Raw genomic sequence first — 26,053 nt, forward strand, 5'->3', positions numbered from 1 at the left:
TCATTATTTTAGATTTTGTCTGTCATATCTCTGGGGTGAGAACTGGAACATAAAAGAGACAGGGTGCTAAACAGCAATACTCCAGCCAGTCATTACACTGTTCAAGTGTGTGAAAATGTGCAGTGATTGCATAATTTACAATATGCTAATTACACTTGACTATGTTACACAATATGTACCAATTTAACAGTATTGTAATATGTTGCGGTTCTGACGTATATGGTCATGTGCAGATGACATAATTATACTGCAAAGTAATGTGGTCAGCTGGGTTAATCCTCGAGTTGCTAGAAACACTTCAGTAATCGAGGGGGTGATAATTTAGATTGTCTTCTTCGAAATGGCTGTTGCATACATAGAGAAACCATGGTTGATTTGCCATCCCGGGATCTATTTGGTACTGTATCTCCCTTGCAGTCGGGTTTTAGGGTGTATTCCCAGTAGCTCCATTTTGGCATCCACCAATGGGGGAAAACCACCATACCGATACAGGTGGTCATGGACATCTAGATGTATTAAAGGGTGACATGTAAGACAATAATATTTACATGTACCTTCCACGGTTTCTGCACATGCATGTGGTTTCTGCAGGATCTCAGTGTATAAGTACATTGTTCACCCGGTGCTACTGAACCCAACTTCCCAATTTTTTGCACAAGAGAATAAGGACCTGAATGTCTTCTCACGTAAGTTAATCTCCCCGTACAGACAAGAGACAATTACCCTTGCAACCGCTCATACAAACCTGGTAGCTCTATTCACAATAATGTTGAGCAATCTTCTTCTGAGATCTTTATAAGTTATCCTTTCCAGTTGCAAAATTTTCTTATCTAAAAATTTCTAAAGGACCCAAGCCGTTTTCCTTGTGTATGCATTTAAACCATTTGTGCATTAAAATTAAACTTACAGGAATAACTGTCGTCACGCAACATTTAAACAGAGGGAGAATTCCACAAAAAAAAAAACATGCTGTTTGATTCGTAACGACGCTTTCAACAGTTAATACGCATAAAATGTGGGACAAATACTTTTAATAAGCTTACATTTATAAAGTTCCAAGACGATCTTGAGAAATAAGCTTACATTCTTTCGCGATGACAGTCGTGAAACACTGCATGGCTTCTAGTTTCTTCAGAACTGAACAAGCATCGAAATTGAAATCTACTATTGTCGACGTACAATATCTTCCTGAGACGACGAAAACCGTAATCGTTCGCTACATTACAAATCATATTCTTCACCACATACACTCGCTGGTAAAATCTCAGCTTAGCTGAGAACATGTTGCTCGCAATTTCAATGCTGACGGCTCTACTAACCTAAAACAAAGCTGGCACCTCATTCCAGCGGTCTTGATTAATCGTAGTGTTCAATCTTCGTACTACCGCAACAGGCTATGCGTTTTCCACCGTCGAGTCGCCACGGACAAAATAGCATGAATTCTTCGCATTTCACGCATGCTCGTTACGGTTTTCGAATGATTGACAGATTTCTTTACTGGGGCGATCATGTCTTTCCGAAATGCGGCAAGATCGAAGGTAGCTGCCAGCCCCCCCTGGTGGACTGTTACCATCACAATACTTGTGAGACATCGCAAATAATGCGAGAACACATTTTTATTTTAACCTCTGACTTACTCTGGGTTTGCCATTATTTTGTTCCATTTTTCTAGTAGATTAAAAGAACCGATCGTGCTGAGTGTTTGTAATTACTGACCTTTAGACATACTTCGCGAGGTTTTCCAAACGTTCCAGAAAATTAATTCGAAAAAAAAAACTTTACTCGGGCCCAGTTTCTTAAGGTTAATTTGACTGTGTTATTCCCGTTAACGTGGAAAACCAGTGATTCAACGGGTTTGCATTTGAACGGAAAATACCGTTCCGTTAGGCTGATAGATTTTACGAAACTCGAACTGGAACCTGGATTACTACGGGAAAAGGTTTGGATCCTCTCTTTCCTCGTCAAGACCTGCGGAATAAGCACCCTTCCTCTTCGCTTTGACCCAGAGAATGAATATGATCTCAAATTAAGGATACTGGCATCCAAACCATTTATTTCAATAACCCCGCGAGCCATCCCCTAGTTTGACGTCTCAGCCATCAACACTACAAACGAATTATTCCCACCACAAATGGGAGACAGCAGCAACAGAAGAACTTTAGTACTAAATCTTAATTGTTGTGTTTGAAGGAATTTCACAGGTCAGGCAACAGCAACACTATTGACAAACATGTGTTACCACTGCCAGTAAAAACAAGATATATTCGATTCCATCCATTTAAACAACACAACTGGAACTGCCTAAGAGTGGAGGTCTATGACACGGGTGAGGTTACATTTGTGTAAACAAACACAATTTTGCTAGATATTGGGTTTTTTCCTACCTTTAAGGCCTCACTTAAATAAATAATAAAACGATCAAATTCAGATATTTCAAATATCATTTCGCAGAGAATTATTACATTCAACGAATACATGTTACTAAAATAACACTAAGTCGTTGAAACTGACCAAAGACTAACCAAACTATCCAAAAAAGAACCCGGATGGTCAGTACTGCTCCTGGAGGATCACGGTTGCTCCATTACATAAATTCAATTAACGTTCACAAACTTCAGTTTGCAAAACTATAATAACACAGATGCTTTATATGTGTATGACGGAGAGAATATCACCGGAGAGGTCTTAAGAGTATTTAGTGGCAACCTTCATTGTGGGACATACATATCGTTTGTTCCACGTATGCGTACAAATTTAAACCAATAGATAGTATCATCGAGGAAAATTGAGTTTAAGAATGACCAATTAAAGTCCTTTGGATATAAGATTGCATTGCAATTCGTGTTCCATACTAAGCGGAATATGTTTCTTTTTGTAGGATGCAACGAAAGCCTAACAGGAGTCATGGGAAGTTTTCACTCACCAAACTATCCAGGGAAGTACCCGGATGGCCAGTACTGCTCTTGGACGATCACGGTCAACCGAACACAACAAATTCACTTGATGTTCACAAACTTTCGCTTGCAAAATGAGAATAACACAGACGCTTTATACGTCCATGATGGCACGAATAGCACTGGGGAGGTGTTGGGAGTATTCTACGGAGGTAGCCCTCCATCAAAAAAAGGAATCTACTCCTCTTCCAATCAAATGTTTGTTATATTCAAATCAGATAAGAGCGGCTCTTACACCGGATTCAGTGCATTCTACTGCGAGGGTACATGTTCAAGTAAGCTTCCTTTTTTAACGATTTTATTCATTTGAGTCACTGTTATTGTTTGCATGTTAGTATTGGTGATAGGTCTCTGTTTAATGTTCTGACACTTCGGGTTACAAAGCAGGAATAACACACACACCTGTTAGGTGTATGATTGAGAGAATGTCTTGTAGGCAGTGGCGTGGGAGTTGTTGGTGCGTCGATCTCACGTTCTTTAAAAACATGAACCTAATCCTCATGTTTGTGACATTCAAAGCAGATAGAAAGTGCTTACAATAAGAAAAGTGGAGTTTGACCTTTTGATTGCAAAGTTTACTTTTATTGTCGGTACTTTTGTATTCCTACCATTTTACCGATTCGTAAATGGTTTCAGTTTATCGTTGGGTTAACTTGAATGATTTAATTAAATTTCTGAGGTTTTAGAGCAATTGAGGATCTGAAGCGGTGGTCATTGGAAGTGAAGAGTTGCAAAGCGATTTGAAACCTTCGTTCTATAGTCTATCAAAATAGTTTTGCAAGTGTGAAAACCATTACTTTTACAGAATCCGCTTTTTGGCCAGTGGGTTCATACGGGCTGCCAAAATCTGTATTCGGGTGTCCGTATGCTGATGGCTTTCAGTGGTTGAGTGGACGGAGATACCAGGACACCGAAGATGACAGTCCTAACAGCTTCAGATCCAACAAGCTTCACCTTGACGCGACAGTAAGCAGGAATGACATTGAACGATCATTCTGTATGAAAACGACTAACTCGACAGAGATGAAACCAAGACTCTGGCCTAAAGGTAATGCAATGATATATTTCTATTCACGAAATATCATTATAGCGAGAATTTAAAGAGCTAAAACGCAATTAACACAATTTTTATCTGACTGGCTTCAGGTAAATACTGCATTTACAAAAAAGGCGGCGCCTGCCCTACCAATTTGTCATCTGGATTTATTAAATGGGACGACGAAAACAACAACAACAGAAACAGCAAATCGGGAACACTTCCTGATGGGGAATATACCATCGATACAAAGATTGAATTTTGCTGTAGAACAGACGGCGATAAAAGGCAACCTATCTCTCTTCCCACCACGACGCCATTTTTCTTGCTAGCTTATGAGTCAGCTGAATGTCAGCAGGTGAAGTGGGCCGTAGTTAATGTGGAGTGGATAAAGTTTGATAATGAAGATACAGGTAATGCAGACAACGAAGGAGGATCTTATCCATATGGTGCAGGAATCAGTAATCACAAAATCCATTACTGTTACTATCAGGGTGAGTGACTTTCAACCTTCGTTAGCGAAACAATTTTTTTGTAACCAGTGATCGTGATTTGTATTTATATACCAGCGTTACTTATGTTTTTGTTTCTCTTCTCTCAGGCAAGCTACTGCAGCCTTCTAAACTTGAACTAAAATAACAATATTTAGGGAGGGTAGTACTAAGATAACACAAATCTAATTAGGGTGACCCTCAATAGTCAAATTGAAAGTTGGAAGTGTTGGTTTTTACGGAGGAAAGAAAAACAGAGAACCCGGAGGAAAACCCTCGTAGCAGGGACGAGAACTAATAACAAAATCAAACCTCATATGACTTCAACGCCGGGACTCAAGCCGGGCCACATCGTTGGGAGGCGAGTGCTCTCACCAATGCACATCCTTGCCCCCAAGTAGCAACCTTCATTGTAGGACGTACATACCGTATGTTCCATGTATGCGTACAAATTTAAACCAATAGATAGTAACATCGAGGAAAATTAAGTTTAAGAATAACTAATTAAGGTCCTTTAGATACAGTAAAAATCCGCTTATAAGAACCTGGGTTTTGAGAACCTGTTAGGCTAAAATGTTCATTTTAAGCCCCCTCCACATAAGAACTTATTAAGGGTCAAAAAAATTTAAGTTAGGTTCTTATCAGTGGAGTTGCTGTAAGAGTATATAGGTAGAAACTGCTGAGTCAAGATCACCATCTGATAAAAATCAAAAGTAACTTGACATAACATTTTTTCTTTCAAGCTTAAGTACTGTATTGTGTGTTTATTGTGTTTACCATTCAAATAAATGATTTATTTATTTATTTATTTATTTATTTATTATCTATTTATTTATTTATTTATTTATTTATTTATTTATTTATTTATTTATTTATTTATTTATTCACCACGACATACAAACATAGAAAGTTACAAGGAATAATAGACTAGGATCTTACATAAGTTTAGAGTAAATAATAATAGTAAAAGAAGAAGTAAAAGAAGAAGTAAGAAGTGGCGAGGAGACCTCAAGAAACCCCAGGGCTTATACTGAGAGGTCTCCTCGGAGATATGTTAGGACTTTAAGACCAGTAAAGAGATGAGATGATATTTATACTATATTTAAATGAAATTCATATGGAAATATAAGAAACAATTTTAAGAACCTTGGTAGCCTAAATTTGCTTTAAGTACCATTTATATATGAACCTGTTTAGGCTAAAATAAAAAATCCAGGTTCTTATACGCGGGTTTTTACTGTATAAGATTGCATTGCAATTCGTTTTCAATACTAAGCGAAAGATCTTTCTTTTTGTAGGATGCAACGAAAGCCTAACAGGAGTCATGGGAAGTTTTCACTCACCAAACTATCCAGGAAAGTACCCGGATGGACAGTACTGCTCCTGGAGGATCACGGTTAACACAGCACAACACGTTCACTTAATATTCACAAACTTTAGTTTGCAAAATGAGAATAACACGGACGCTTTATACGTGTATGATGGTACGAATAGCACTGGGGAGGTGTTGGGAGTATTGTACGGAGGTAATCCTCCATCAAAAAAAGGAATCTACTCCTCTTCCAACCACATGTTTGTAACATTCAAATCAGATAAGATGGACTCTTACACCGGATTCAGTGCATTCTACTGCGAGGGTACTTGTTCAAGTAAGCTTCCTTATTTAACGATTTTAATCATTGAAGTCACTGTTATTGTTTGCCTGCTAGTATTGGTGATAGGTCTCTGTTTAATGTTTCTGACACTTCGGGTTCCGAAGTGAGAATAACACACACACCTGTTAGGTGTATGATTGAGAGAGTGTCTTGTAGGCGGGGGAAGGGGGGGGGGGGGGTTTGTTGGTGTGTCGATCTCACGTTCTTTAAAAAAATGAACCTAATCCTCGTGTTTGTAACATGCAAATCAGATAGAAAGTGCTTACGATAAGGACTTTGTTAAAGACAGCATATCGTCTGTTTATGTTTTGTGAGTTGGAATGAAAGAAGAATAACATTTCCGCCGTCCCCGTCAGGGTCATGCACAAAGAGAAGAAACTGAAACCTGCAGCGCTTCTTCATAATACGTAGTCTTACATTGCCCACACCTCCTTCCTGCCTTAGTAAAACGAAAACGTTTCTAGACCGAATTTTCTAGCGTTATTGCCTTTTCTGGATGGTAACACTTTGGATTTCATCAACAGGCTCGAGCGTAGGACCACATTTATATAAATTTCATAAGAACTCAGCAAACGTTTTTGGAAAGGCTTGCCATTTCCTTGCCATTGTTAAGTAGCAATATATTGTTTCTGGCAACTAATTCACTCTTACATCTTCGGTTGACAATGATAGGTTGCAAGTTACCCCTTGGTATGGAGAATGGAGCAATCTCTGATGTCCAGATAACTGCCTTTTCACAACGGAACGATAGACAAGCTGCACGAAATGACAGGCTAAATTGGCCTTTGTATTCGAATTCCTTAGATCATTTCAATTGCAAGTTCTAACCCTAAGTCCTTTTTTTATCAAACCTACGATCACACTCACCTGTATGTAAGAATTACATCATGCAAGATAGGAGCGATAAAATTATCAACTCTGATAAGACCTATAATAGCGCCATTAATTTGAGAGCGAGTCATCTGAGGCAGAGCTTTCCTCAATTGCAGTTTTGATAACACCTTCATTCATCACAGATCATCTTTTTTTTAATCATTTATTTACTTGCAATACTACAGTACAGTACTTGCATTACTACATTACTTGAATACCACAGTACTTACAATACTACAGTACTTGCTTTACTATATTACTTACAATACTACAGTATTTACAAAAAAACTACAGTACTTACAATACTACATTACTTACAATACTACGGTACTTACAATACGACATTACTTACAATACTACAGTACTAACAATACAACAATTACTTACAATACTACGGTACGACGTTAATTACAATACTACAGTACTTGCAATACTACATTACTTGCAATACCACATTCCTTACAATACAAACATTTCCTTCTTTCCTCTCAATTATTTACAACCCACTATTATTAGCCTTCTTTTCCGAAACTAAAGTCTTGCAAAAAACTTACGATATACTTAAACTGTTAAAATTATACTTATTATACTTAAACAAAAAGAAGGAAATATTTGAGGTATAACAATAAGTTCGCCAGATCAAACAAGTGTAAGACGTGTTTCACAAAGGATTTCAAATTAGCTTATCTCTGTTTTGCTATAGCTTCATTCAGGGTGAGTTAGGAGTTATTTCCGGAAGACTGAAGGTGGAGAGAAAGCTTGGAAAGCCTTCTATCCTGGGGATTATTTCTCGCATTTTAAAGGTCCAAATGTAATATCTAGCAACAAGAAAATGAAAGCACTGTTTTGTGCTAGAAAAGAAATTTGTCTCTAGACCAAGAACTGCGGCTGATGATACAGAGCTGTTAGGTTTCAACGACGTTATATTTTTAACCAGCCAATCTTGAAAGTTTTGCCAGAAGAGTATGGTCGTCCTGCAGGACCAGAAAAGGTGGATAAGAGATTCTCTCTCATCTCCACAGAAAGAGCAACGATCATCTTGTCTAAAGCCTATTTTGTTCAGGAAATCGTTTGTTGCCAATCGTCTGTGAAGAAGCTTAAACTGGAAAATTATTAATTTCGATATTTTAGTGCAACGAAAAGGGAATTTGTATGCAGCCTTCCAGTTGATGGAATTTGAGCAAATAATATTACAGTCGGCAAGCCATTTATTTTGAGTTTTACTGGGGCTGGTCTTTTTAGAGCTGATACATTTCTGATAAACTATTGTGTTTGATTTTTTAGCACTTAAAAAGACGTCAATAAACTTGTCATCATTTCCTTCTGAGACGAGCTGCCCTTTTACCGTATCCTTTAGGGTTTTATAGAAGATATAACACCATAAAAAGCGAGGAAGTTCGGGTTGATATCAAAACGTTCCTTAAATTCTGAAAAGGCTAGAAACTTGTTTTTTGTCTCTCATCAAGTGCCCAACCTTTTGAATGCCTTTAGCGGACCATGATTTGTAATAAATTGGCTTGTTTTCCAACCTTTATAAGAGAATTGTGCCATAGGTTTAATGTGACAAGGTGGTCAATAGATATTACACTATCATCAAAACTAATTTCTGCCCATATTTGCACAATTTCAGCGATAAAAGAGTCTGGCACATTAATATATTTAGACAGGTCTTTTCTGTTGAGGTTACATCTGAAGAAGTCTGATCCACCATAATCTTGTAATTGGAAATCGAACAGCAGCTTCCATTTTGCACTGTTATCGTTGTTTAGGTATTTCCTCACCCAGGATAACTTAAGTGCTTTGTTAAAGGAGTTTAGATCGATCATCTTTAGTCCCCCATTTCCATAGTCACTAATCATAATGCTTCTTTTGATTTTGTCCCCCTTCCCGTCCCAAAGGAATTTATAGAAAATATTATTGATCTCGTCCAAAACCTGCTGATTGGTTGGTAAGGGCGAGAGGATATAAACAATCTGTGAAGCGATTAGGCTCTTAAGCACGACAATTTCTCCCAAAAGGCTAAGACGGCGGTATTCCCAGCAGCTTAAACAGCTCCGAATCTTTTCTAATTTTTCGCTGTAATTTTTGTTCATGCTTATTGTTGAGTTTGTTGATATCCACACACCTAAGGACCTCACTTTGTCTTTGGCCCATTTCAAGTTCTTTTCGGGACTGAGTCGATCTTCACGACCAGTGCAAGAACCAATCCAGAGTACCTCTGTTTTCTTATTGTTGAGTTTCAGGCCAGAAATCGTACTGAAAAGTTCTAAATCATGCAAAGCGGCTGTAAATGATTTTTCAAACCCATTAAGGATAAGTGTGGTGTCGTCCGCATATTGACTGATTTTAATTTCATTTCCGTTTATAGAAATTCCCTTAATATCTTGGTTCATCCTAATTCTTTCCGCTAATATTTCTACACTCACCTGTACGTAAGAATTACATCATGTAAGATAGGAGTGATAAAATTATCAACTCTGATAAGACCAATAATAGCGCCATTAATTTGAGAGTGAGTCATCTGAAGCAGAGCTTTCCTAAATTGCAGTTTTGGTAACACCTTCATTCATCACAAATCATGCCATTTCGCCGTCTAAAACAGAACTGACAATTGCGTCATCCGTGATTGACCAGGGAGTGATACATCCAGGTATGAATGTTAAATAGAACTAATTTAAGGCAACAAGCACAGCTTCAAAGTTACTTCAAATACCTCCAGTTCTTGCATGGGCATTCCGTACTTCCTCCAGGGGAGATCAGGTTAGGGCCAAACAACGAATATGTCAGCCACATTTTTCGTTCGCTTCTATTTATCTGAAACCACTGCTGTCATCGCGAACTAAAGCAACAACAACAACATTTCCCGCTTGATTCAAGGTGCTCCAAGCTTCCATACTGGAAAAAAGCATTCACAACTCTCAATGTTAAACAGTGAAAGGTCAAATTTTTCAATTTTTATTCGAAGGGTCAAAATTTTTAACCATTCTGTAATCAGGCTAACGTGATAACCTTGTACGACATAACTTTAAACATCATGACAAAGAAGGACCGCCGAACACCCATTACTTGTATGGTCGCACTTCCCGATGTCTTACATCATGTCTTTCAGCACTGAAGAAAGTATTCTTTTCAAAAGCACGCTTTAGATTTCATCAAAGACTCGAATTTTGGAAGTTAAATTCTAAGTAATGTGCATTCCCTTACTGTCCAAAAAATGCTACAATTACTACCTGCTTATTTAAAACTGAGGCCAGCACTACTTGCAATACCTTTTCTTTATTTTTGGCTGTCATATCAGGTTGCACTGCACCTCTTGGCGTGGAGAGTGGAGCAATCTCTGATGACCAGATAAGAGCCTCTTCACAATGGGATGATAAACATCCAGCACGAAATGCCAGGTTAAATTTCAAGGAACAGAGATCTTTCGGCTGGACGACAAAACACAACGACCTCAATCAATGGCTTCAAGTCGATCTCGATAGCCACACAGCTGTGACAGGTGTGGCCACTCAGGGGACCACAAATAACAAAACCGACCAGTGGGTCACCAAGTATTGGCTACAGTTCAGTGATGATGGAGTGTCCTTTACGTTTTACAGGAATCCAGGCGAGAATCCGCCAAAGGTATGTCAGTTACTTGGTGTTGCATTCAACTTCAAACTTCCAACTGCTATTAATATATAAGGAGTTACTTTTTTTTGTTTATTAGGTTTCAGGGAAACGAATTGCGACCATTAAAAAGATAGAATTATCAATATCAATAAAAAATCCAACAATTTACATAGTGCTATTGCACTGAAACAGGTCAACAGCGTCCGCTATTTAGGATCCATGGTTACCAGGAGCCTCAACGACTTCAAGCGCCGGATGGTCCGCGTTCTGGAGCCTCCACGAGTTCTGGTGTTCACTGTGACTACCTCTGGACTTGAAGCTCCGCCTTTTTAGAATAACATGTGTATTTGTTCTACTGTATGGTTGCGAAACATGGATAATCACCAAGAACATGGGTGCGAAACTAAATGCTTTCGCCACATGCGACAGGATCATGTTGAATATCAAACGCCTGGACAAAGTCTTCAATGACAGAATTGACGATCCTCACAGGCACCAGTCCTTTGCTGTTGATAGTCATCTTGCAACAGCGCTAGGTCCTTAGCCACATTTTGCGCATGGATAAGAATGGACCCGCCAATATTTACGCGTTTTATGAGCCCTCCAACGGGAGAAAACCCCCAGGGTGATCGTGGGGGCCAAGTCTAGGAATGGATTGACTCCAACAATTACCTCTCAGAGGTTTACATCGTGCGCATTGCAGGTCATTGCAGCTCATCTTGCGACAGTGCTACTTCTTTAGCCACATTTTGCGCATGGATAAGAATGAACCCGCCAATATTTACGCGTTTTCTGAGCCCTCCAACAGGAGAAGACCCCCAGGGATATTTTGGGGGGCCAAGTCTAGGAATGAATTGAATCAACAATTACCTCTCAGAGCATGGCATCGTACGCATTGCAGCTCATTGTTCAAGACCAAGCCAGTTGGAGAGGGCTTACGTACTGTCGACTGTTTCTCAGCCGACAGGTGACGATGAGTGCTATTGCATAAAAAGCATCAATGGAAGTTGGCCGTTTCCAGGCTAAATTTCGTATTACTCCATGGCTCAATGAACTGTAAAGTAAGAATTGCAAGGCTTCTTTACATACCCTTCCCACTCCTCGTGACACTGCTGGTTGATGACAAACAGACTCTCTTTACATATATAGGTGTTCGATGGAAATACAGACAGTGACCATACTGTGTACAACAGAATAAACCCACCAATAGAAACACGTTACATCAGGATCATGCCAGTACAATGGGAAACCAATATTGGAATGAGGATAGAGCTGTATGGCTGCGATGCAGGTATTTTTTTTGCCCTTTTTAGCAATAGGAACTTCCATCTTTGGATTTCTATCTTTCTATCTTTCTATCTTCCATCTTTTCCATTTCCACGGAGAGTTCACAGGAGAGTTACCAGACGTTTGTCGAGATCTTGTTCAGCCTTGATTTTTGAGGTTTTCGGACACGCTAAGTGTACTGACAGCTTCCTAATGCGTCCCTGGGGAACCAAGGCTATGCAAAGAACTCCCTGGGGTGGCAGAAGTTGATATCACCTTTTAGTGCATCAAACGAGGACCACTCCACATCCTAACCTACTGTATGTTTTTATACACAAGCTCTTAAAGCACCAGCTTCAAAGCTAAGAACTCCTTAAAAAAAACTAGTTAGAAGACCAGTAATAGTCCTTTTTTAATTAGATTTACAACACAATTCATTTTTCTTTACAGATACTCCTTCCAGTGGAACGACACTGGAGTGGTACTTCATTGTTGGGCCTTTGTCGGCTGTCGTATCTCTAACATTAATCGCCTGGTACATTTGCAAACGTCGAAGAAAAGGTATTAGACACAATTCTTAGGGCACGGACCGTTTATTTTATTCCGTAAGTTAGCTTTTTAGATTTACGATTGCCAGTAAAAGTGAGACTAAACTGAAATAGTATTATCCAAAGAAATGTAGAATAGGAATATGAATAACAATGTTACACGACACATTTTTGCATACTTCAGGAATTACAAGGTGTCAAACTTTAATACTTTAAATTTTACAATAAAAATTGACAATGAAAAATTTGCAAAGTACAGGGACTGGATTACAAAGGTCAACAAGCTAAAATTTACAAAATCGTCATTATCAAAAGTAAGACATAATTTATTGCTAAAAAGGAAGGCATGTCATCACAAGTTCAATTAAATATTTAACAAAAAAAAAAACATTTTAAACATTATCAGCATTAACAAAAACATGTAAACTTACATTTTCGTTAGACGGAGTATTTTTAAGACCCCACATACCGGAAAAGTTGTCATCTCGTCTTTTTCACGAGGCAAGTATGGGTGAGAGATTTCTCAAATTTATTAAAAAATTCTCAACTTTCAATACCATTAATTCTTTGGTCTTGAGGTGAACATGACCTCCAAAGTGGCCAGAGGAATCCCTTTCAAATATACTTTTCCACCAACGCGGCCGAGGTTGGTTTTAATTAAATTATCTCGATGGTCGTAGTGTCGACTGTCCCTGTATTCTTTTTTTTTTTTTTCGCGACAAATATAACTGTCTCTGTCGATATAGATTCTTAGTCTTATTTGATTTACTTCATTTTGTTTTTCACTTACTGGGAACACAGTCAAGGCCAAGACGGAGATCAGGTAAGTCAAATGACTTTCGATTATTTTATTAAAATTACTCTTGGTGGGTGGTATGACTGCACTTGCTATCAGGGCACAGGTCTTGAAAGAAAAGGAACGAGGTGAAAAGATTTGTTCGATTTGCTTTTTGTATATGAAAGTCAGCGCCTGAGGGTTTATCTAACAGACGGGGTACGCGCGGCGTACAAAGGACACATGCTGGTGTACCAAATGAAGTAAGTAAAAAGGATTATTTTCACACCCATCGATAACTACCTTACTTGCCTTAATAACACTTTTCTGCACCATGAAAATCCAATTGATTTCAATTGAGTTTTTGGTTCTGCAGATGTTCCAATTTATATCCGAAAGATGAAACTAAATATATAATTAATTGACATATATACTATCAGCAGAGTATTTTGATGAAGGTGTACGTTTTTCTTTTTGAAGATCATCAAGACAAAATGAAGAGGAGGGTTACGAGATGGATGTTTTGGGCCATAAAGTGAATGAATGGGAGATTTCACGTGACCGTATAGCACTGCGAGAGGTCATAGGTTCTGGGGCATATGGAGTGGTTTGGCGAGCAACTTTGAGTCAACCAACTGGAGGATATGGAAAACGTGTTGTTGCAGCGAAGTGCTTCACACGTAAGAACCACTCTATAAAATTTCCAGACTTATCATAATATCAACGAGGAGAGTTTCATTTAAGTTACAAAGCTTTCAAAAAATGTACGTTTACTTGATCTATGCTGTCTAGGCGTGTTGCGTTTTCTTTAGTAAGTAATATCTGGCCCGGTTCATACGTCGAACTTTACTTGAGCCGAACCTAATACCTATTAAGGTCGACCCAAATAATTTAGTTCGGCAGTTGATTCAGACGTCGAACCTAACTGAAGTCGAACTTCAGTGAGAAAATAGATTTTCGTGGTCAGCGGCTGTTTTCTTTAATCAACAAGATACAAAAAGGCCAATCTCGTACCCAGAGTCTTCAGGCTTTTTGGTCAGCGGGGCAACGTCGGGAAGACTCTGGAGACATCGAAAAAATTCAAATTTTTTGATTGGTTGTTCTGTACGGTTTCCATTGTTTTACCGCAGAAATCCTACGGTAATAAAATTCGATGTCCCCCGAGTCTCTCCTGGCGACTAACCGCTGGCCAAAGAGCCTGAGGACTCCGGGTACGAGATTGCAAAAAGGCGGGAAAGATGAATTTTGACATGGAAGAGCTTGTTTGGTAAAATAATGAAGACAGGCCAAACACGGCTCCTATCGGTCGAGATAGGAAGAATATGACCTTCAAAGCTAATTTCCTCTTACGAGTACGTCTTTCAAAGATCTCCGTTTTCTGTACGAAAGTAGGCAAGGATCTTTGTAGATCTCTCTTAGCAGAAACTGATTTTCTATCAAGTGCCATTTGATCATCTGAATGGTTTTAGGTTAGGCACAGAAGGGCGATATTCCGTAACAAACGGCAAAATGTTTTTGCGCGTTTTTTGTTTGTTTTGTAGTGCCGACATTCTTTCGCGGAAATTGACTTCTGAAAGAGTTTTATCTATAAGGTTATCGAGGTAACCTCTGTAGCGTAATCTCTGTTTGAATAGAGTAATGTTCTCTTCAAATGTTGTTTTTGAAGATTTTGTTCTGAGAAGTCTTGATGCTTCGACTCTGATATTGCCTGTATTGGACAGTTTCTATCGGTTTGAAGTGCGTGTGCACATCAAGAATAGATTCTTTTTTTTAAAGCTTTTGCGTCTCAGACAAGTATATTTATTTGTTTCGAAACAACAAGAACAAGCACATTCCTCTTTTCCCGCCATCTTGTTCAGAATGAATTCCTTTACGCATGCCAAGTCGATGGAACGCGCAGACCTCTGGGATAGATATAATTTATATAATTTATACGTAACGTATGCATTTGGTTCGACGTCTGAATCGAAGTCAAACTCTTGCCGTTCTATTCGACTGGCGCAGTCGAATAGAACAACGGGTCGACCCAAATACAAATCTGTCGATCCTAACTGATTCATACGTCGATCTTTACATGAGCCGAACAAAATGATTAGGCTCGGCTCATGTAAAGTTCGACGTATGAACCGGGCCTTAGAGTCCATTTAACAATCCCACTGTTAAACTAACTCTACTTCTATATATTATCTACACTGCTTGCTTTTGAAGCTTCAAAACAACACAACAAAATAAAAACGTCTTATTAATTTTTCTGAGACAATTACAATGAATGTGTTGAGTGCATCCTATGTGACACACTGACCATCTTGCCTATCTGATTTAACCCTGATGTCTTATATCTTGTAGCCACCTCTGGAGAAGAAGGAAGAAAAGCACTTATGAGAGAGATCGAGTTGGGAAAAATGTTTGGAGAAAATCCTCAGCCAAACATTATCAATTTTATTGGATGTGTCACAACACAACGTAAGGAGATGCATTTCTGTTCACTCCTCTTAATTCTCTCCCTGTTTATTTATTTTATATCTCAGCAGATTCACAGAAATTATCCAGAGTGTTTGCAGTGAGACTCTAGACAGCGAGTGTGTTTTGTAGGGTACACACTCAGATGCTCAGCCTTCCAGGGGCCTTTCCGATAGCACCTAAGTCACTCAGTCGAGCCCATTACCAAGAAGATAAGAACGAAATAGTGCTACACCAGTTCTGAATAGCATCCTGGGCCAGCATAAACCCATATTACCCGGGCACTTTATTCCTTCTTGTCTTGAAGACCGGCACCAATGGCTAAGACTTTTAAGTCCACCAGTGAGTGGAACCTATGTATAATATATTTATCTGCTGTATTTCTGCTCATAGTTCACCCAATTCTCATCATGGAGTACTTGGCGTCTGGAGATTTGCTTGGTTATCTGAGAAAAAGCCGAGGAATTGTTGACAAGTATCATTTTGGAGAGGGTGGTACCTTAGAGCTGACAACATACAACCTGGTCTCATTTGCAAAACAAATTGCTAGTGGAATGGTGTTCCTTGGATCCAGAGGGGTATGTTCATTTTAACGGAGAAATTACTAAGCAGTTGCTATTGAGTCCTTCCGCAATCTGTTGTGACTTGTCATGGACAATATTTTTCCCATTGTTTCGAGCAGCGGTAATTAGATGGCTCAACAAATTACTCTTTGAAACAATCTCGCAGAATTATTTCAGTAAGTGAAAGGTGAAAGCACAATTTGCGGTTAATGTGACACCTTTAAACAGGGAATTAAAAGAAAACTCAAAGTTTTAAATAAATTTGGCGTGGAAAAAAAAAACGGAGAGTTACCTACTTCAAACTTGAGGGAATACGGACTCTATTTTATAATTCTTATAAAAAAAATATATGGCATTCAGGAAAGCACTGGTTATCGTACATTTATTTGTGTAAATAGACTTATTCCCTCGAATAAAAAAATCAGTTTATTTAAGTATCAATGATTTTGGCGCAGGGCACTAATTGGGGACACTTTCCAGATCGAATTGGAATTTGGAAGTGTTGGTTTTTGAGGAGAAAAGAAAACGGGAGTACCCGGAGAAAATAAATCAAATGCTTACGAAACTTCACTTTTTTGCTCAATTTGCTGCCGTTCATCTTTGAGCTCGTTTCTTAACTTCGTCCGCCATTTTTGTTATTAACTTGAAGCTCTTTTCTGATCACTTGTGAAATGTTCGTGGCTAGTCTGACGCGGCGTTTCGTCTCGGCCAAGAGACTCTTCAGAGACCTTTAGAATTTCTAGGCAAACTCGTTGAGCATCGCGCTCAAAGTCCCGTTCGCAAATTCAAGATGTTAGCAGTCTGGCCCTCTATCGCAGAAGGATTCCCAACCGCACGTACGCGATTTGAAATTTATACAATAAAGAATTGAAAAAATGTCACTTGTGACTAGCCACGAACATTTCACAAGTGACATTTTTTCAACTCTTTTCTTATCTTCAAAAACTCATTTAATAATTCATAAGCCCATTGACCTATTAAATGGTCGATAAAACATCATTTGCAGTGGTTTTAAAACCCTATAAAAATCTCCTCCTTATCAGTATGCGGTGTTTAATGTTTTTCTCGTATGCTAATTTCCAACGTTCACAAAAGCATCATTGTTTCATGAACTCTCTTGACACGCGCTTTTCCAGAATGTTTTTGAAGCCGTTCAAAAAACTTCACCACGTGTTTTATCGGGTCTAAAATCCACTCGGCTGTGCCTTGTGGTTTTAAATCCCGATAAAACACTGCTGCTCATGTTTTAAACATTACTTAAATGAGGAAAGAAATTTATTGTACATAACATGCGTCCCGAGGACGCCATTTTCTTAGATTTTCCAGAGGTCATGAACTGTTGCCGACACTCAACATCTTGAAGGTCATCTCCACTTTTATGACGATGGAACGAGGTGGAGAAGACCCTGGCCACTCTAAGGTCCTGTTTACATGGAGAAAAGTTCTCCCTGTTAGAAGGGTCACCGGTCTATCCAAGCTCATCTGGGAAAGGCACCGTTTCTTACATTTCTTTACAAATTAACGCTGCCAATTGTTTAGATAAGAAACTCGAAGTTGTCCTGAATAGCCGAGTTAACCTTTCCAAGGGACCCGGCTAACGGGACAAACTCTTCTCATACAAACGCATTGGTTTAGGTAAGCGAGCCAACTCTTTGGGTGCCTTGTTTCACGTAAAGTACGGATTAGCTTTAAAAATGAGCATAATGACTTGAATTATTACTAGTAATACCTGCCAGTAGAGTGCCAACGAGTCAAAACTGTCACAGTTGCTTGCCGAATGAAAATTAAGAAGTAACCAGACTACAAAACAGTTTTCAAACTGAATCATTGTTTAATAAAGCATTGCAAAACTCTCATGCTATTCTTTGTTGTTCAGAATGTCTATAAGATCTAAACTTGTGAGGTAGATTAGAGGTGAAACATCTGTGGCCCTTGCATTACCTGTTTGAGTTTATACAAAAACCAAAATAAACAACTTTAATGTGTACAAGAATAGCTATCAACCTAGGAATAACAGAATTTTACAATAAAAATGAGCTTTCTAATCCAATTTATTGAATTAATGAGCCACAAGTACGGTATTTAAAAGAAAATAGAAGAATGGCACAAAGCTAAGTTGCAATTGCCTTGAAATATTTCTCCTGTATTCAAACATCTCCAATGTGCATCTCCCCTAAACAGAACCTAAACATCAACCAAAAAAACACTCAATTTGACTAGAAAACGATGAAATCTAAAATATTTGGTAAATCCCTATAATTAAGGATTCGTGTTGGTCCGTAGTGTATCAGTTTGGAATGATATCTTTATTGTGCATATTATGTTACCGACCACATGAATTCACATATAACGACACTGGCCTACTATAGTCCGTATTAGCTTGCAATTTGAATATTATCATGATTAAAGATTAAAGGTTACTTTAAGAAACTTGCTCCCTCCTCAGAAAACAAAACACCCTACAGACAGTTAAGACTTGAATTCTCTTACCTCCTCGATTGACAGAGCCGTCGGAATTTTCGCCGTCCACCAACGGAGCAACTAATCTGCCATTAGTGCGGAACATTTCCACACAGTCGCGCAGGATCGAAAAATAAGATGGCGCGTAGGAAAAATTCGATTGCTTCTAAACGTGAAAACTTCTGCAAAGTTTCCTAGCGCTTAAAAAGATCTTTGCTATTTTTATACACCATCCTGATACAGTAAGACGTATAAACACTGCTATTCTTATCCAAATCTCTTGAACAGAGCAAAGACAACTAAATTCGCCACTTAGGCCGCCATATTGTTTATAAAATTTAAGTTCGCGCGTGTGTAAGAAGAATCTGGGTACTAGCGCTCACCGATCATGATACTCCTGATGTGATTGGTTTAGATAAAAAATACCGCGATGCCATTGGCTAGCTCGAAAACAATCACCGATGATGTCACTCTTACATTCCCTTATGCTTACCTTATGCTTACATTTTCATTCGAGATTTTTTCTGCCTGTAACAAAACTAACTCGCGCGTCGGCTTTATAATGCTGCCGCCTCGTCACCCTCGCGTCCTCGCGAGGGTGTCTCGTTGGCAATGAAAGACGATAAATTAAAGAAAGAAATGTAAGGGAAAAAGGGATATTCAAGTTGTGAATAATTGAGCTTGGGCAATGAATAATATAAAAGTAGAGTTAAATTTGATGTGGTCAACCGGGATAACTTTTCTGGATTTTCTCGTATCAAGGCTCGGTAAAAGTTCGCCCAGCAAGAACTGTGACCCAAAATGAATGTACTTTGGCTACGATTTTGTTTCTGTAGGTAGTCCACCGTGATTTGGCAGCACGAAACATCCTCTTGGATCGAAACTTCGTGTGCAAGGTGACAGATTTTGGTTTAGCGTATCAGAACTTCAAATATGGACATGGCAACGCCAAAAAGGTACAGTGAACTTAAAGCAAATAATTTCATAAACTTATGTTTGAAATTGAATGTGGACTTTTCATCAAATTTACAATTCGGCGTTGTGAACTGTTGCCCCCTGACGATGTCTTGCCGATTTTCAAGAACAAACTGTTATCTTCTTGGAGGGTTTTTTTTATATTTTTGTATTGCCACGCGTTAATGGGAATACAAATCGAACACGTTTTTGTCATTTAATCAGTAATTCACACCTCAATAGACTTACAAATGTAAACACTTGGGGTTAAACTCATTGCCAATAGATGAGCTTGGGAACAGGTGCCACAATGGTGGTGAAGACAAGCGGAACTCTGGCGGCAAGGAGGTATCCATTGCCAACCAACCATACAAATTAAACGACAACCACCCAGCCCCTCCTTTACCAAGGGTGCCTTGAAATGGAGTGAACCAAGAGGCTAGGTAGAATGGGACCTCGGAATCTATAACCACGCAAGTATCACCAATGGAACGCCTGAGTAGCCCCGGACCCACGAAGCGGCTTACACACACACACGCTCCATAAGCAGGTTCGGGAGAGCTGCTAGGCCAGAGGCTGGCTAGTGTTTTCGAGGGAGTGCGAATGTAGTACTGATAAACGCTTCTTGTCCAACGCCCGAGAGCCTGAATCAGGTAATCCGGCGAGCCACTGCGAGCAGCAACAGTGGCTGCACTGATTTGGAAGCGTTGGCTCAAAAAGTGCCCTGAGACGCCAATCACTGACAGTATAAGTAGAAGCCAGTCGGTCAAGATGGTACGCGACAAGGTAAGGCATCATCGCATCTACTACACAGAGAGAAAACCTTTTTTTGAAGAATGTGCGTAAAATACCCCTTTCGAAAGAGGTCACTTTTAAAAGCCTTGATCCTAGCCTGCAAACAGCAAGGGGCCAAGGAGGAGTCTACTGAAATATCGGGAACAGAAGAGTGCAGAGAAGGCAAAGGAATACCTAAGATAGGGACGGTAAACTCGGCGGAGTGACGGAATCAAAATTAAGTAAGCCTGAAGGTGCATGCAGCCTAAAAGATGCAATGGTCGTACAAAGAAACGTCCAAGGCTTTCCAAATGACCACCATGATGTTGTCTGTGACTGGAAGGTGTTGCGCTTCAGGGGAACCTTTTAATCGCCTAATCCCCATTAAGACCTGTTACAACCGCAGGCAGTTCAGCAAGGGATCAAGAAAACCTCGCTCGATGTGTAAGTAACGAATAGCAGACAGTTAAACTGTAACAAAGAAGTGCTACACTGAGTCTGCCAAGAAAGACGCAAAAAAAACACATGGTCCGCTCGTAAGCTGGGGAAGGTGATGCGTTGGCACGAAGCTTGCTATCCTGGCAACAAAAGGTGCAGAACTTTCTCTAACCAGTTGCATAGGTCCTTTGGGTTGAGCAGGGAAAGCCACGCACGAGGAAAAGGTTGAGGAATCTAGCAAGGAGGAACGGCAGCTGAGCCTCGCGAGCAAGCTGACTAAACCCCTACCAACGAAAACGGGAAACAACATATTATTAAGCAATCTTATTTCGCAGGCTAGGGGCGGGGAAAGCATCACTTCACTTGTCCCCAGGCGCCAAGATGGCTTATAGGGCCAAGCAAGGGGCAAGCGCTAAAGGCAAAACCGAAACGCACGCGGAAAGAAGGAGCTTACGAAGAAGATAAATTAAGACTGGGATTTCTGAAGATCTCGCACGAAGAATTGCAGCTACAACAGCATTGTCAGAACAGAACAGAACGAACCTCTTGGTCCAATGGTGACCGTACAGATGAGCATCTATTACAACTAGGAAGAGCTCCTCGTAGGTGATGGATGGCTGAATTTGGGCTTTATCCCACTAGTCGTAGAACCACCTACCTAAGTTTGTGGAACGAGAGAAATCCCTCCTTGAGGCCTTGCCTACGACAATGGAGGACAAAAGCGACCTGTTACTGATTGGGATGACCCCGCCAAATCCTGCGAAAATTCCTCCACATTGAGAGGGGTCACTGCAACACTGGGAAAGTCGGCCGATGCTGGAGACGCAATAAAACAAAAAGAAATGCACGGGAAGGACTCGTGTAAAATGACAGTGAACTAAAAAAAACTTTAACGTGTGTCCTGTAGCAGAGTAAGCGTCAGAACAATTGCTTCTGAACCTAGAGGCACCTACAAACGTGAGCGATGCCGGGCTGAGTCACTAAGAAGATGACAAACCAATCCTTATCCACAGTCCACAACTAGCAAACTAATAGAGCCAAATAAGGCCCTAAAATTCTTCTGTAGACAGTTGAGTTTACTATGCCGCACACAAAGCCTAATGAATAAGCCTGAAACATGATAGGTATGTTGATGCAATGAACTACGAAGCCGAGGCAAGGTACGCGTCGAGCGCATAAATGCTACTAAAAAGACTGACAATTAAACGTTAGGTAACGAGCGCTACTATGGAAAACTAAGCAAGTTGCAGGAGGAGGCTTGTACTTGTCTATTACGTGACAAGCGCTAGTTAACTAACAAGATGCAAAGGCAATAACACTAACAGTTGAAGTCGCAGTCGACAGCGGTAGATCCTTATCAATGCTTGGATTTGGCAAGGGCAGAGGAGGACGGAGCTGGAGAAGCTTTACGGCGTTTCGAGTTTCACTTGGGTTGGCCGACAACGTTCGGTTGATTTGGGGTAGGTAGTGACGGGACGCTGCGCGATCGAGGAGGCAAATGTCTTCCAGTGAAACGCTAAGGAACTGTGACAGTCGCTGTTGCGGGGGTCGCGATTGAGGCCGGCAAGAGGCGCACTAAAAGTTGTAACAAAGAAGGTACAAAAAAGGTAGTTTTGCCATAAGTCGCTTAGGGGGTGAAGGAGGCTGTTGGAACTGAAAAACCCACATCTGAGGCAAATAATAAGGCAGTCGCACGCGCTTCCAAATCGGACGATTGAGGAGAGAAGACACTAAACTACAGGAACTGGTGAAGGTTGAGAAGGTACAATCAAAATGACGACTCCAGGATTAGCGCTCACTCGGGATGACATCCTGAAGCTCTCGGAGGATAAAACAAGCGTAACAGCGTCCACAACAGTCGCTAAAAAGGCTGTATCATCGGTACTTCCACCGCACGTGGAGACAAGTGTTCTTGCAGGAAAACCGCAGAAGAAAAACTGTTGTTGGCGTTGCGAGTATTAGGCATGACTCTGAAGGAAAACGATACGGGACGACAACGAACGACCGAGCTAAATAACGCAGTAGATAGACAGCAGGCTGCAGCTAAGAAAGAACGACCCGCAAAAATGACCTTTGTACGAGCAATGCGACAAAACCAACTGCGGCATCAAGTGTCACAAATTGCCCCTGCTAGAAATTTGAGCCGCCCCTCTATCCAGCGCACAGTTGGACTGCTGATCAGTATTGTCATGAGATTAACTTTGCCTAAATTTCATTTAGTCACATATGTTTTCATTTTATATTTTCATTTTTTGTCTACAATTGTTTAGCTTTTAAATAATCACGACTTGACCATAGCGCTTTAAGGATAAAATGCTGAGAAAATCAAAGCAGGTCTGATATAGTTTTTATCCCAACGTAACTCACTGTAATTCAGTTTATCTATCACCTTCAGTCCAGGTATATTAAATAACTTTGATGCTGCTTGCTTTTGTAGGGTTGCATGCCAATTAAATGGACAGCACCTGAGATTCTTTTTGGAAATCCTGCAGATCTATCAGCGAAAAGTGATGTGTATGTGAAATTACTATAACTAAACCACTTCAGTAGGCCATAACTAGAAGCCGCTATCTGTATGAATTTCTCACGTGAACTCATTCCCGAGAAGATTCCTTTATAGAACTGCTTTCCCAGTGAAAAAGTATGACGTGTGACAATTCAGTTCTAAATGCTCTTCTTTTATTGGGTATTTGGAATTTTGCCGTTCCAAAGGTCCCCAGAGAGCCGTTATAAAAATTAATCTACTCTGGAAAGGGTTGATTCCATTGCTTAGTTCGAGAGATAGAGGCTACGGGTCATGGGCTTCTGACTAATTATAATTCAGCTATCATGAACTGGAGTAGCCCCACACCTTGTAACCTTCCCGTGATGACGTAGCTCATCTCCAGCCCAATCCCTTAAGTAATGATCTGGAAACTACATAGTATGGCTTGTCATCACTCGGCAATTTTACGGTGGAAGCCTATTCATCCTCTGTAAGGGAAAACACTGACTATGAAGATCAAAGCATCACCAAAGTTTGTGACTTTCCAAATGGGAAAAAGACTTGACAATTGACATTGAACTCATTACTAGCAAAATTACCTTGTAAAGTATAATAAAAGATAACCAAGACAACTAACGCCCAAAAGCTAGTTGCAAGGTCCAACTTTAAAGTCAAAACAAACAACCCCTGTATGTTTAACAGTGTACGCAACAGCATATTATGTATAATGTTTCACAAGTATGAACATACGAATAGAGCGTTGGAGAAACCTTTCTAACTGATATGCATTCTACTTAACAGGTGGTCATATGGAATCGTCCTCTACGAGATATTCACCATTGGTAGGTTTTATATTATTGTTGAAATTGCCCTTACACAAAGACTTTAATTACATCGTAGAGTAAAATAAAGAACTGAAGCTATTTTATCTACGTACGGCCAAATAAAATGGTTGTGCTGACTTATTCAGGTACAGCAAAGGCATACCTACACTGCAAGATCTTCCAGGACCAAAAATTAGCCAAAAATATGAACAGCATTCATTGAACATTCAGGTACACTGCTTTATCGCAAAACTATTCGCACGTGGAATAACGAAAAATGTCTAACAACAAAATAAAGTTGATTTCTAATTATTTTTTTTTTCAGTAACTTTAACAATAACATTTGTTATTGCTGGGTCTCTGTAAAAATAAAAATAAATTAACTGTATTTAGCGCAAAGCACTAGTTGGGGACACTTTACAAATCGAATTGGAATTAGACATCTTGGTTTTTGAGGATGGGAGAAAATCCGAGTACCTGGAGCAAGGACGTGGTATTTGAAGCCGTGCACTGGTGGTAGGCGAGTGCCCTCACCACTGTGCCACTCCTACCCCCTAGTTCGTAGTTCGACTTCTGTCGAAGACTCAAAGTTAAAAACTGGAATGGCGACTAGAGCGGTTAAAACCTAGGAAAGTAACAAAATTTAATTGATCAACAGGGGGTATTCCATATCCGGACTGGTCAGAGGGAAAAACAATGATAGAAGTGCAAAATGGCTACCGCATGCCAAAACCGCCACACATCGACGACACCCTGTGAGTTTTGCTTGTCAGAACAGTCTGCATGACTCAATCAGAGACAGTGCTAACTGGGAAACAGGAATACAAAGTAATCCAATTGCCTTGAGTAATTATCACCTGTGCGTTCAAGACTGATATTACAACTGTTGGTTGTTTCCTTCCTTCCTTCCCAAAGCATCAAGCATTATGTTGCTTGATTGTGATCCCTAACAACTGGACATCAATTACCTTTTGTGACCCTCACAAAACCTACATAATATGTGCCAATATAATCTATCAAATATTTTCGCTCGTGCGCGATTGGTCTAAACGCCTCACGTGACTGAATATACCCCAGCTAAAACTGGGGAATATCCGATGATATTCCCCAAGTGATATTCCCCAATTTCAAAAACTTCAACGTGCGTCTAGTTTACAATTAAAATTAATGTCAAGATGGGGGAACGGTTTGCTTTTGTGACAGAAGGAGAGATAAACCTGCTGTCTCGATAAAGCAGTATCAGAAAAGAACATACGTTCTAAACGTTTTTGACGGTAAACTGTTCTTAAACGAAATGTTCAAATACTCAAGCTCGTTGCTGCATGTTGCGAAAAAATATTTGAAGGATAATAACCACAATAGCCTCCATTTGGCTTTAAAAATATGCTTAAATAATTGTCCTTGGACATTATCTGCTCCTCGAAGCTCACAGTTTTCCTCAAGCTTCGCTCTCGGAAAACTGTTCGCTTCTCGGAACAGATAATGTCCGCGGACAAATATCTGAGCATATTTTCGCGCCAAATGGAGGCTATTGTTTATATAACTGAGGCCTACTCTGGGACCTTAAGTCGCCGTAACTTTGGGCGAATTAGGGCGATTTAAGGCGATTTAAGGCAACTTAAGCAAAACACACTAAAATTGAAGCTATTTTAAGCGACTTAAGGCGATTTTGGGCGACTTAAGGAGAATTTTACACAAGTTGCAGTGAGTATGCTAGACTGTTGCCCATGTATAGTTAGGCCTATTAATATACCACAGTGGACAAATACAATTAATTTGCTCTGTTTAGGTCCCACATGGATATGGAACCCTTGACCTTAAAGGCAAACAGGATGTGCTTGCCTGTGAATGATTTATTGTAATCCACCAATCAGGGAACCAAGCC

The 26,053-nt window shown here is 39.8% G+C and overlaps 3 protein-coding genes across 5 annotated transcripts in view; all 3 read left to right on the forward strand.

Moving 5' to 3' along the window:
- Positions 1-6,963, forward strand: part of LOC146456890 (coagulation factor V-like) — a 55,594-nt gene extending 48,631 nt beyond the window's left edge. The window contains exons 4-6 of the mRNA XM_085092576.1: positions 2,191-2,326; positions 2,879-3,229; positions 6,809-6,963. Of these exons, the coding sequence (XP_084948702.1) occupies positions 2,191-2,326; positions 2,879-3,229; positions 6,809-6,963 (642 nt within the window). The remainder of the gene's footprint in view (positions 1-2,190; positions 2,327-2,878; positions 3,230-6,808) is intronic.
- Positions 6,964-9,565: 2,602 nt separating this feature from the next.
- Positions 9,566-26,053, forward strand: part of LOC146456891 (tyrosine kinase receptor Cad96Ca-like) — a 36,035-nt gene continuing 19,547 nt past the window's right edge. For 2 of the 3 annotated variants that reach the window (XR_014858677.1, XM_085092538.1), the window contains exons 1-12: positions 9,566-9,659; positions 10,308-10,633; positions 11,771-11,912; positions 12,338-12,448; positions 13,237-13,258; positions 13,691-13,890; positions 15,557-15,673; positions 16,064-16,248; positions 19,530-19,649; positions 23,297-23,373; positions 24,146-24,186; positions 24,827-24,923. Coding sequence is in view for 2 of the 3 variants with exons in the window: in XM_085092538.1 (XP_084948664.1) it covers positions 11,852-11,912; positions 12,338-12,448; positions 13,237-13,258; positions 13,691-13,890; positions 15,557-15,673; positions 16,064-16,248; positions 19,530-19,649; positions 23,297-23,373; positions 24,146-24,186; positions 24,827-24,923 (1,031 nt within the window). In the remaining variant the exon portion in view is untranslated. Of the gene's footprint in view, positions 9,660-10,307; positions 10,634-11,770; positions 11,913-12,337; positions 12,449-13,236; positions 13,259-13,690; positions 13,891-15,556; positions 15,674-16,063; positions 16,249-19,529; positions 19,650-23,296; positions 23,374-24,145; positions 24,187-24,826; positions 24,928-26,053 lie in introns of those variants that run through there. The other variant, XM_085092539.1, reaches the window with a different exon arrangement.
- Positions 9,736-10,954, forward strand: LOC146456892 (EGF-like repeat and discoidin I-like domain-containing protein 3). Its single transcript, XM_085092577.1, has 3 exons — positions 9,736-9,769; positions 10,308-10,633; positions 10,814-10,954. The coding sequence occupies exons 1-3, from the start codon at positions 9,736-9,738 to the stop codon at positions 10,952-10,954; spliced, it is 501 nt and encodes a 166-aa protein (XP_084948703.1).

This window comes from Pavona decussata, unplaced genomic scaffold (assembly GCF_977016875.1).
Source record: "Pavona decussata unplaced genomic scaffold, jaPavDecu1.1 SCAFFOLD_253, whole genome shotgun sequence".
NCBI lineage: Eukaryota > Metazoa > Cnidaria > Anthozoa > Scleractinia > Agariciidae > Pavona > Pavona decussata.